Source organism: Lonchura striata, chromosome 1A (assembly GCF_050655825.1).
Source record: "Lonchura striata isolate lonStrDom1 chromosome 1A, ASM5065582v1, whole genome shotgun sequence".
NCBI classification, from domain to species: Eukaryota; Metazoa; Chordata; class Aves; order Passeriformes; family Estrildidae; genus Lonchura; species Lonchura striata.
In genome coordinates, this window is record NC_140741.1 from 21,736,974 (window position 1) to 21,750,046 (window position 13,073).

The following is a 13,073-nucleotide window of genomic DNA, read 5'->3' on the forward strand; positions in this document are numbered from 1 at the left end:
AGAGTAGTGAATTTCTCACTATCCTAACCAACACTGGCCAACAAGCTCATGTATGCAGGCACACACAGATCCACTAATTAATGTCCTAGTACTGCAACAGGTTCTCAAAACTGCAACAAAAAAAGCCCTGGTAGAACATGGGGCAGTCCAGGACAGGATCTAGCAAATTCTAGTTCCAGTATGAGGTATAATGGGTGGTGCACTTTAGCTGTCAGATTTGGTAAGCAGAAGATCACCAAAGAAAAATTCAGCCTTCCGGGGAAAACAAGGTCAGTGATTCAAGACTCTTCTTATTCAGTCCCAGCCACAGCCTTGAAATGAAGTGATAAAGAAAGGTTCCTTTCAGCCTCAGTGCCCACATTTCAGAAGGATGGATCTATCTAATGCAGTATCAAATACCCAAGAGAATAAATAAAACATTATGGGATTCTTGACTTCAACTATCATTAGAACTGCTTCCCTCTTTTTTTTTTTCCCCTCTAAACTGGAATGCTCTGAAACTGTGTTTACACATACTAGTTAAGGATGCCAGGTGTTCCCCAGAGTCTCACATTTGTTTGTTCTCAGAATACTCCAGCTTCTCTCAGCACAGTTTCCCCTTTTACCTTCTGTCGCTGCTGAATGTTGCTCACTGTGTCTGGCTGAAACTCCAGCTTGTCTGTTCTGCAGAGTTTCCAGTATAAAATAATAACAATCAGGAGCACCACAGCAACTGGCACGGCCACCCCAACAATAATCCAGAGGTTGCTGTTCTGAGTCTCTGAAGTGGGCTCCTTCAGCTTCTCCACAGCTGTAAAGTTAAAAGGAAGATAGTAATATTAGGTAGTTATGCTTCAAACTGAGGACACTTCAAGGTTATGTATTTTTATGTTCTTGTAAATGCTAGTTAAGGAATTTATCAGAAACCAGCTGCACATCACAGGAAATGTCATGCCACTGTAAGTTAAGGTATGTCATGCTCAGGAAGCATATGGGGCAGGAGATCAATTGTCCTGGCCCATCTTCTGAAGAGCTGTACTTAAAATACTAATGAAAATGGCATTTCTGCCACATCCTCCTGTAAGTCAAAACTAAGCTGACACAGTGAAATGGGTCTAAAAAAATTACTCAATCACCAGCAAAGGTAAGATAGACTTTCCAACACTGCTGCCTATTTATTGCTTTAGGCAGTATTACCAGCTGCCTCTTCTCTTTAACATTTTGTTATTAAAACCAATTTCAACCTCCTTCACAAGGTGTACAGTTCTGCATTGGTGATTGCCTTTTTTTTTCTCTCTGTTTCATTGTCAGTGTGTGAGATACTTTAGCCCCAAACAGAAAACAAAACTGCTGAGAAGTGTAATCAAGCAAGTCATTCTTATAAAAGGTAAACTGAAATAAATGACAAAACTTTTATTTTCTAATTTTGCATAGTGGTTAATTATAAGACTAAAAGCCATAGCAATAATACGTTTCTAGTAAAACTGATGCAATTTCTAAAAATGGTATTTTCAAGCTAAAAAGAGTAATTCTATTTTCTCTATATATTATTAGTAGCCATTCCAATGATGAGCCTAGAAATTAAAGGCACATAGAACTCTTACATTTTATACATGTAACAGCTCATTTCTGGCATTATGTTTTCTGTTATAAAAATAATCTTTTTTGGTCTAGTTTCTTCCAATAGGAGCATTTAAAGATTTTTATGACTTTGTGACTCTTAGAAGAACTTTCTAATGACAGGTCAAAGATAACAAGTTTCAACATGAACTATAAGCTAGGAACACTTTATGGAGATTGTTCAACATTTATCATTTTTGTAAAGAGAATTGGTTCTTGCAACTTTTTTCACTTCCATCTACCGAGCATGACAGTCCATTAATGGATATTAAATAAATATATATGAGCTACTGACCTGTCTGTACACAACTGTTTTAATGAGGAACAAAATTCAGAGACACATACAGATGGTACAATTATTACTATTTTATTTCTTTTCTTTCTGCAGAGAATTTTAAATCTCAGACACATGCTTGTTCTGCTGGAAAAATACCCTGTGGTACCATGTAACTCACGCCTTCATATTGCACAGAAATGAGAAAAGGTAATTAAACTTTCATACCACTGAGGTATTTTCCAGCTCATACTTGTCTGTTCCTAAGATTCCTTTAAGTTTCTTTCCTAATTGCAACACGGAATTCTGAGTACGTATTCTGTCTTGCTACTAACTGAAAATTATTTATATACCAAGCCTCCTGAACGAAGTAATTATATGGGTTTACATGACCGATCCTATTTATTCTGATATGTATCTAGTAAAAAAAAATCACATTACTTTTACATTGTATTCATTAAAAGATCACATTACTTATAATTTGCTGATGGGCAAACAAATAAAACCCAGGTCAATCATATTCCATGGAAGAAATAAATGCCCCAACTACCCTTAGTGTACATCTTAGTGTACAGAAAAAGTAATTCAGACAAAAAAGCAGCGATTGGTGTTAAACTACACTGCCATTACTCAGCTAAAGGAAACAGCCATTTCATATTCATGCCCTCCCACCTCCCAACTGTGGGGTTTGGTTTGTGCAATCTCCTGGACAAGACAAGCTGTAAAGAGCTATTGGCCTAGCAGGATGACATGAAAATGTCAGGAAGGTCTTTAGTCAGCACTGTACTTTTCCAGCACAAGCATGAAGTGAATGCAGTGAGGTTGGACTTAAGGACCCTGCTGCAACCCATAGCTCAGCAGGGTCTCCGAGAGGCAAGACAACACTGCACAACTCACTGCAAGGCTGCTAAAACTGATTTCCTCAGGAGTGTCAAAGCTGCAGCAGCCCAAGAACAACACACTGCAACAGCGGGCCCCGTGCAGTGCCATAACCTGCACAGCCAAGGCCACCCTTCCCGTTTGCCCCTGCTGCAGTGGTGTGGGTGGGCAGGGCTTACGCTGCGCAACGCTGCCCTCGATGCGGTAGCCGAGGATGATCGCAGCCCGCTGGATATCGACTCTGTTCATCAGGTCCGAGCACTTCAGAGCGCTCAGTCTCTCCCCATCTTGGTCCTCCACGAAATAGATCAGCTCCACAGGGTTATCAACACCAACTAAGCGTGACACGTTCACAATCTGAAAAGAAGTTGCACAGCTTTTATATTTTAGGTTGTATTTATTTGGAGCTCCCACATATTTTGTCTTAAGAGTTCATACTCTCCCCTCCTGTAACTAAAAGGAAAATTTAAAGGGAAGTGATTCTTTATAAAATACATTTTTATGGCAAACCTTTCCTCTCCCCCCCTGCACTCTTGTATCATAACCATGTACACATCTGGTAAGTAAGAGAACTGCTTTCACTGTAAAGATGCCAACACTGTGCCACTCTGGAAGCCTCTACTGCCTTCAGCAATGGTTGGTTAGAAGAAGTGTGACTGCACTTTCCCCTTCTCTAAATACCAACTCTAACTTTGATTTGTTATTCATAACACACAGACGCCTCTTTGCTCCAGTTTTTCTAAATGTTAAGCAGCTACACAGGCGAATATTCTGTTAGCATCAAATAAAACTGTTTGCTCTGTTTCAACTTAAGCACTTGCACAGTCACCTTCATCCTTCACACAGCTCCCCTTGGCATCCACCTTTCTTCAGGAAGGAATGAATTTGACGCTGTGGGAAGGAATTTTTGCTACCTACATCTAAAGACATTAATAATCAAAAGAATGCATGCTATGAGGAAGCCCTGTAGATACACTCTAACCATCAAACATCTACATTGCATATGAGAACCACAGAACTTTGAATTCCTGTAAAATTACATCTTTTTATATAACAACTCTCCTCAGTTTAGCCATTTACCATGTAATGGTGAGCTCAAACTAGAATTAGGACAATAAGCAGTAGGAGGTATTCTGTTGTGATTTTTTTTTTTAGAGTTCGAAGGGCTCTGGAAGGAACTGACATAAATAGACTGACATATTTTGCTTCCTTCAGAATTATCCTTCTGCTATAAAGTACATATTTAATAAATTATATTCTCAGAAACTGCCCACAGGCCTGAAGTAAAGCAAACACACAAATGTTTGCATGTGAGCTTACAAAAGCAAATCTTTGTATTGTTTTCTTTCCTAGCTTCCAACTAAACAAATCATGCTGAAGGAAAGAAGTACAATTTCTAAATCAACAAGAATGATGTCTGGTTTTGGGGAACAGCAACTCAACATGTCCTAAAAAAGCAATTCACAGGAATGGTAACAGGAAGATGTCTATGTATATTAAAAAAAAAAAAAAAAGAGCAAAATGAAACAAGGGAAAGCACAATTGTCATAAAAATCTTCTAGGACAAATCAAGTGAAAGCAAAAAGTAATGTTCAGTGTCAGTCATATTTGATGCAAGAAAGATTATCTACAAATAGAGCAGAAAAAATGTGCAGATCTCTGAAACACAGCAACAGGACCCATTAAATGACGCTGCTGCCATTCCCTCTTCTACCAGCTAAGGGAAAACAAATCCCTGACTGAAGGTAACAAAACAGCATCAATAAATGAGGGTTCAACACACATATTTGGCAGGTGTAAACTTAAATCTGGCTTCATTGACCTCAAATATACAGTTAGTTAAAAAATGCCCACAGCTTTATATTATATTATATCTGCTTCAGGTGGGTTGCCACAGTCTGGTCTCAGTGCACAGAGCAGCAGAGTGTACAGACTGCTATCTGCTCCCTGCACAGATGAAACCTTCCCAAACAGCATCTAACTCACATGGAGGGTGAGGGAGTTGAAAGGCCATGTCGGACTGAAAATCAATGGATTCGTAGATTTAGTTTTACGAAGCCCCTCTGTGCATAGCCAGAGAATCAGAAAAAATTAGAAAATTTTTAAACCAAACTGTCATATATTTTAAAGCCTGTGAAGAAACCAAGAAGTATAATTACATGTGTTACACACATCGGGTCATGGTCCCAAGCTGCCTGAATGGGTTAACAAAGGGACTTCTCCACAGCTGCCTTTACAAAAGGCAGAGGGTAAGAAGGACAGGATTTCAGTGCAAGTTGTCACAACTGAAACTGTACAAATGTTAACACAGAATTAAAAACAACAGCATATGGCTCTCCCTGTGCTGAGGAACAGGGATGAGTGAGAAGTGAGAGTGGAGACAGCAAGAAGTAGCTGGAGGTATTTCAGCACAGTACAGAGAACATGGGAACAAGCACAACAAAGTTCAGTGGAGGTGCAGGCTAGTGCTGATGAACTTTTTTAAGCTAAATTTTATTTTCTGAATACACAATATATTATGACTGCTCACACCATACACAGAGAGAAGCTGCAGACAAAATTTCAAAACCATAGGGAGATGGTTATGGATTTCTATTCTGGGAAAGAGAAATTACTGATGACTAACGGGGTCATCAGTCTGGATGCAAATACTAGTCTGGAAGCAAATACTAGACAATTTGACTTGCACATAAACACAGTACCTATGACAATAGCAGTACCTCAGTTTTCATCTCTGTCACACCAATTCACTAAATTTTACTTATTGATTTTTCTAACTAGCCTCCGAGTTGGCTGAAACACAGGAAATGGCATACCGGGTCTGAACTGCTTTAAATCTGGTCATGGAATTGAGGTGCACAGTCACTATGCCTGTTTATTACAGAGTTTCTGCATTCTAAGTTCTGTGACACATGGTTCCAAGTTATACTTTTTGTTGCAGCTTCAGAATGATTTAGTCTGTGTCCTTGAGAATGATAAGAATGCAAACAGAGACAAATACTATTTGCCAGGCATCCAGCAAAGCAGCCCAAATATAAGGAAGCATTTAAGCATTTTATATTTGCACTTTGGCAGTGAGGGATGACATAGGGAGGGAAGAGATAGAAGAATTTTAAATTCAGGAGGCAGAAAGTCATGGTGGTGGGGGGAAGAAAAAAGAAGAAAATACTAATTCAACTCCTGTGTACATAAATGATACCATCTTTGTTGATACTAGATGTGCATTTAACCTCCACAGAGGAAAGGCTTAACTGTGCTCAGGTGTCAGTAAATTTAATTTAAAAAGTGTTTTCAAGTGAATATCATAGGTCAGTGAACAGAGTTGCCTTGGTAACAAAATCTAGTTGGTAATTTCAAGCACGGAAATACAAGTGGTGGGGAAGCTTCCAAGGCATTCTCAGAGTCCTGGCCAGCCAGTGGGATGTCCTGGTCAGCAATCCCCACAGCAGCAAGGAAGCCCTGGGTGGATTGTTTCAGGGTCTGGAAGGCAAGAGCACTACCTAGGAACAAGCAGATCTGCACACACTATCCCCAATGCTCGTGCAGGATGAATATTTCCCTTTCCATCCTTCATCATACTGGGAAAAAAAAATCAAAAAGATCCTCTTTCTGTCTTAGTAGGATTTTAGTGTCTGGGCAATAAATTCAAGGTATATTGTGGTCAGCAGACAAGAGGTATGAACTAGCTGTGAGCAACCTGAACAGAGTTACTGCCTGGGACAGCTGCTGGAGGGGCCAAAAGCCTCAGAGAAAAAGATGAAGCAGCAGCAGTGCCCAAAGGCTTTATTTATAAACCTAAAAACTCACAGCAAGACAGGCTTTCCTCAGTCAGGAGAGACACACAAGCTGTCAGCAGAAAAACATGACAACGAATTTTTGTCTTAATGAAAAGCTCAATTCAGCTATTACATTCTCTCGTAAGCTGTTACTCCTCACACACACTGCAACTAAAATGCTATCTAACATGATCTTTAAATCAGAACACTCCTCTTTGTTTAAATTACTAGGATCAGTTTCTCACTTTCTATTACGTTCAAAGGACCACACATGTTGAAATGAAGGAAAATTAGGATTTTTTATTAGCTGCTGTTGTATTTTTCAACTACAATTAAGTCCTCGAATACCTAAAAAATGTAATGAGAATTACTGCAGTAAACTATTGACAAAATATAGCACAGGTCTTTGCAGATGCAATGCAAGACACAGTAAGCATGTGCCTTCAAATCTGCAACAACAGCAGATGCACACTGGAAATATGTATGACATACTCTGTGAAACATTAATACAACATCACACAAAAATCAGTGGAACTATCAGAAGTACAACAACCAGGTGTGAGGCTTCAGAGGGGGTTTTGTACATAATGGCTTTTTTCTCTTTTTATCATGGAGTGCCACCTGTTAAGAGCACAGACAGTCAAACAGGAGGGAAAAGCCTGCTATTTGGGTACCCTCCAAAGCTCTTCTTCAGCATGCCTAGGTTTAAAGCATGATTTTTAACATTCTTAGCTACTAACACATGCTTTTAGAAACGAAATCTAAACCTCATAGGGTATTCATTTCTATTTCCTGAGCATGTGGAAGGAAACTAATATGCCTGCAGTAACATTTACAAATAATTGCTTCACCTCTTGACCTGCAGTCCTGATTTTCCACAGAGCTTAGAAATGTCACATTTCAATACACTATAAATATATTTCACCTCAGGAAAAACTCTGGTCTGTAGGGTCACAAGGCAAGTGAAATGTGAGTCTAGTCTTTGATGAATAGATATACATGTTCTGTTAAAACTATGCAACACTTTTGGTGTTGGCAGCTTTTGTTCTTATTTTCACTTCATTGCGCTCTACTTTCATAGCAGCCACTGATTTGTGTGCAAAATATATATATATATAAAAATATAGATGGTAAAGGCACAAGAAACATTATTAGCTCCCCCAGAAGACACAAACACACTTCAAACACAGCTTATAAACTTAGCTAAGAGGAACAGAATTAACAGCAGTAAAAGGTTTATGGCAGATCCTATGGACAAGATCCTCAGCTAACAGGGGAACACCCTTGAAAGGAACTATTCTTCAGTCTGGAGCCCACTACCGGGTGCATCACTGAAGCTGCACACCACAGCCTCAGGCTGCCTCACCTGGCACACACCTGAACATCCTGCCAAAGCACTACCCAAGAGCTGTGGCACCTGCAGGTACCTGCTGTTCTCATCCAGGAAAGCAGGACAGCCAGCACACACACCTCACTGCTCTTCAGCCTCCCTCCTTCCACATCTCCTTTGTTACAGCTCTAACCCTACCTGAAAGGGTGGGCTGGGAGTACCTGGAGAAGTCCTGTGATGGTGAGATGTGCTGACTGTAATGAACAGAATCCTCCTCTGCCCAAAGAGAGCAGTTGGCAGGCTCTCTGCACTAATTAAATGGCATAAGTGAGCAGCACTGCTGTCTGGAACACGAGCTGCAGACCTCATCTTATGTCCCAGTACATAATACAAAGTCAAAAGAAAAGTGCTGTATTTTCACTTTCCAAAATACTACTCCTTATCTAAAAAGGATGTGCCCATGATTTTGTGCATGAAAAAATAAATTACCTGAGCTTTACTGTGCAAAGTCATAAAACCGTAATCTAAACATACACATTTTATAGGCTATGGTATATTCACTAGCAACATAAGGAATATTTGTTTAATTTATATGCAAAGGGAGGACAAAGGCATAATGAACAAAGTGCAATAAGAGGTGCTGGGAATAGGAGATCTGAAGCAGACACCTATTTGCAGCAATTCAAAGCTGTATAGAAGAAAAATAAAATAAAATCTCTATTACTGAAACAGATGTTTCTGAGACAGGAATGCAGAAGTAAGACTATCCCAGCATCTGGAAATTTAAGTAGTACCAAAAACCATAGGATTAAATTAAATAAAGACAATAGGTTTGAAATGCAAAAAGGGCATCTGGGAGGTAAACCAACTGTCAGTGAATTAGTTTGAAAAGGTAATTTTTAAGAAGATGAGCCATTAAAAAAGTACATCGGCTTTCAGATTGTTGAACTGACTAGAAAGAACAGATCAGAATTTAAAACTTTAAATTAAATATCCAAGACTTCTGGGACTTCATGTGAATAAATCCACCTGTGACTCTGTAACTCTTAAAGCAGCACCGGAATACAAACAACAAAAGTTGCTGTGTGTGCAAAATTTGGCATGATTAATTATTTTTACCTGAAATCCAACCCTGGGACCAGGAGTAATGTGACAAACCAGAAGTTAAAGGGTAGAATGTACTACTCTACTGCTGCATCAAAACACACAGAATTCTACTTTGTATTTCTACACCGTTGCCAAAACATCAGAAAGGTGTGAAGTAGTTGTCCCAGGAGATAAACGTTTTTCTGATAATCATCCCATCTCCTTTTGCTAGGTGCCTCATGTAAGCCAAACAAGATAGAACATTTCTAAAATAAGATGGTGGTAAAACAATTTTCACTGTTGTCTCTAAGAAGCCACCAGAAATTTTTTGTAGGCACTTAATCAGTTATTTGCATTTGTTATGTTTAGCTTAAAACGTGGTGCTTGAAAGAAGAACCGTATTTTAGATGCAAAGAACAAGTATCACCAACCAGCTGAAGGTGCTACACGCACCTTTATTACCCAACTCAAAACCTAAACACTTTGTTAACACTCATGTTAACTTATTCAGTTAATTTATTATCCTTTATTTTTCATCCTCTGATTTTGTGCCCTTAATACCTGCACAATGTTGCTGCCTGCAAAACTGGCCCGTCTCCAGATCCTGCCTCTGAGCAAAGCCTCGTTGAACAGGTGAGCGAGTTTCCGCTCCATCTCTGCCCGAAACACCTCCTCCTGAATTCGCTGGTCGACAACACCCAGGAGAACTGCATTGCACAGAAAGCAAGCCAAGAAAGCAAATTCATTAGTAAAACTTCTCAGTTTCTTCTCCACAACTTCAACTACAAGCTTTGAGTCACCCTGTGACAGCTCAGGGACAATTCATGAGCAGCTGAATTTAAATGGGAATTCTGACCTGTTCAGCTGGAGGTTACTTGTTGGGAAAGGAAGACATTTGGTGGGAAGAAGTCAAAATAAATAATGTGGGGGGAAAAAAAAATTCAGGCAGAGGATTTTTTTGGAACCTTAACCAAGCTAGACAGATCCAGGATAATAAGGAAACTATTTGGATTCTAAAAATGCATAAAATCATGAGCATTCAATGAATTTTTAAAAACTAGTAGAAGAGAAAACTTGGTCTAAATCATCTGCTTCTACTAATTGCAGTCAAAAGTGTTGAGTTCTGAAGTGATAAAGAGTTGGAGATGGGGAGGGCAAGGGTTCAGAGTCATGGAGAAAAAGTAAAACAGCAGCACATGAATGAAGCTGTGTATTCAAGTGCAACTTCACCTGATAAGATTAACAAGTATGCCAATCACAATGCAAAAAAAATTGTTTGCAGCCCTGTTCACTTGGCAACCAGGTACCCTGGGTTACTGGGGCAGCTAACACTGAAGGAGGAATCACTGAAGGAAAATGAAAAAAAGGGTGGACTTTTGCAAGATGGCATCCAACTAGAGAAATGTGGAGTGAATGGAGCACTAGTCATTCAAATGACCCAACTGAACAATTCTCCAGGACAGCAACTCACTGCTGACTGCATCAAATAAATTAATGAAATTTGTTAGAAATGTATGTATTTTATAAAAGCTACTTATTCTGTGTTTCCACATTTAAGTGTAGTGCTTAATAAAAATCTGCAAGTTAGATAAAATCAATTAAATATAGTTTTAATTTTTTTAATTTTTAAACCAAATCTAATATAGTCACTTTTTCAATTTGAAGCTTTCACTGCAGATGTCAGAAACAGGACACATTTACATGATTTCTGAGATCAACCGTATCTGTCTTCTAAATTCAATCACAAACTAAGTATCTCAGAATTAAATAGCAAACTAGACAGTGACCCAAGGCTGTTATATACACCAAGCAAAAAACTGTTCTTGCCTGTGTACTGGATTTCAGTATCAATAAATTATGTTTAATAGCATGAATTGTATTCTATAACAGAGGGAGAACACTGTATATCCCAGCTTTTTATTACTATTGGGATACATGCACATATATCTGGGTAATTTGATATTAAAAAATCTTTACATGCATAGATTATCAGTTTCCCATGTCATGATTCATTACCCTTAAAATACAAAACACTGACTGAAAGCAATGACCCAGTCAAAGCCTACTAGCTCTTCCCAGAATCCTGCAAGAACTGAGACTACAAAAAAATTCTCTACAGAAAAAAAAAAAAAGGTGCTGCAATTGGCCTTCAAAATCTTACAGCCAGGAAGTTTATCAAAACCCAAGGGAAGGTGATTTCAGAGCTGGAAGAACCCTTTTTGTACTACAGGAGCTAAGGGAATTTTCAGCAGCTATGGACAAACCTAAGGCTGAGCATGAGAGGGAGCAGGTGTAGCCAAAAAAGCCAAACCAGTCTCTAAGGAAGAATGCCACTGTGATGAGACTCACACAGGAGCTTTTCTCACATTAGTGAGCATTATCTGAAATTCTAAATCTTCTCTGAAACAAACCATGTGGACTTCAGAAATTGAGGAGCAATTTGGTTTCCTGCTTAAAGTGGTGACTGGTGAGAAGAGACAGGGAAACACAGAAAAAAGAGCAAGTTTATACCCCAGGTGAACTAGAGGTGACAAAAGTTGTAGAAGACGAGAGTGTATGCAGTGGGGCACCTGCACCCTAAGAACAAGTTTGGTAGGCAAAGCCTCCTCACCAGTCAGGCTTAAAAGCAGCAGGTAAGACCTACTGCAGGCAGGCAACCTCAACAGCCTTTGAGCACCTAAATGTGACAACTCAAGCACATTTGTAAATTCCAGAATAAAACATTCAGAAGACTTTGGTGGGAGGGATCTTCTGTGAATGAATCAGAAGAGATAAATGAAATGTGATGAAACTCTTTCATGTACTCAGAATTCATCTATTTTCACTCTTTTATTCTGGGCTTGTTTTGGTCAAAAGTGTCACACAAATAAAATTTTAATTTTCATTTAAAATAGATCCCTAAAAATCAATGTGGCATACTGACAACATGCAGAGTAGATACTTTATTCCTGACAGTCTGAGCTGTTTCACTAAGAATGAACAGCCTTATAAGACAAAAAGTGCTTTGTGTGCATTATCAAGGAATTTCAGTAATTAATTCTAGACCAGGGATTTATATTTCCCAGATATTCCAGGTCACTGGGCCTTTGGTTTTAGAATTTATTCAGCTCAGACATGTTATTACCTCATAAAAATGCAGCACCCCTAAGCTATCGATATTTATGCAGGCTAGTTATCCCCAGTACCAAACTAATTGCACTTGTACTTACTCACAGAGACCATACATACCTGTCCTCACCCAGGAAGATTTCATCAACTGGGACACATTAAGCTTAGGATAATGAAAGGCTGAAGGAAAAACAGAATGGAGGAAAAACATCCATAAGAACAGCATTCTAAACAACATACACAAAACCAGAAGGCACTACATAATTTATACTGTCAGCAAACATCTTATTTACACAGATGCATTTCTGCTCCTGAGGCAATGCAGACACAATGGCAAGGGAAGTGTTCCCAATGTACACTGCTGGGTTTGTCTAACAAAAAGAAGCTAACTGGAACAGCCAGATTTATTACATGGAAGACTCCAAGCTGCTGCACTGAGGTCATGGCTCCCAGGAATTTAAAAACTCACTGAGTTGTGACTCTTACTGAGCTAGCTGCAGGATCAGACTCTTGCTCAAAGGGCAGTGAAGCAACTTGTGAGTGTCTCAGGATGAAAATAAAACCTTTTCTGAGGCAGAAACTGCAAGGAAACAATAAATGTAAAGCAGTGAACTAAACACATATGATTTGTGTTCCAGACTTGTGCAGGGGAAAGCATTTAAAAAAACACCATCTTGATTTTTTTTTTTTCTTTTACAAAACCCACAAATAACTGCACGTAGAAACACTGCTCTAGACAAACCTCATGGCTTTTCTGCTTGGCTTCATGGCTCCAAGCTTTCTTAATTTCTCAATTAAAAAAAAAAAAAAGCTCTGCTCAAGAGGGAAATCCTTGCCCCAGTAAGGAAAACAGTCTATTTCTACTGACTTCAGTATAGACAAGATTTTTCCCAAGGTTTCCACTGGAGAGCAGTAAAGACATGTTGGGAAAGAAGTGAGGATGGGGGCTGGGCCAACAGTTTTCTCAAGGGAAGTCTTAAGCTTCACTATGGCAATAAGGAAAAGGAATGGTCTTAACTTT

At 39.1% G+C, this 13,073-nt stretch overlaps 1 protein-coding gene across 11 annotated transcripts in view; it reads right to left on the minus strand.

Annotated features, from left to right (window-relative positions):
* KIAA1549 (KIAA1549 ortholog) overlaps positions 1 to 13,073 on the minus strand; it is a 141,327-nt gene that overhangs the window by 40,755 nt on the left and 87,499 nt on the right. For all 11 annotated transcript variants that reach the window (XM_021536598.3, XM_085569290.1, XM_085569286.1 and 8 more), the window contains exons 7-10: positions 12,173 to 12,232; positions 9,506 to 9,651; positions 2,932 to 3,109; positions 606 to 790 (exon numbers count right to left, since the gene is read on the minus strand). In XM_021536598.3, coding sequence (XP_021392273.3) covers positions 606 to 790; positions 2,932 to 3,109; positions 9,506 to 9,651; positions 12,173 to 12,232 — 569 coding nt within the window. The remainder of the gene's footprint in view (positions 1 to 605; positions 791 to 2,931; positions 3,110 to 9,505; positions 9,652 to 12,172; positions 12,233 to 13,073) is intronic.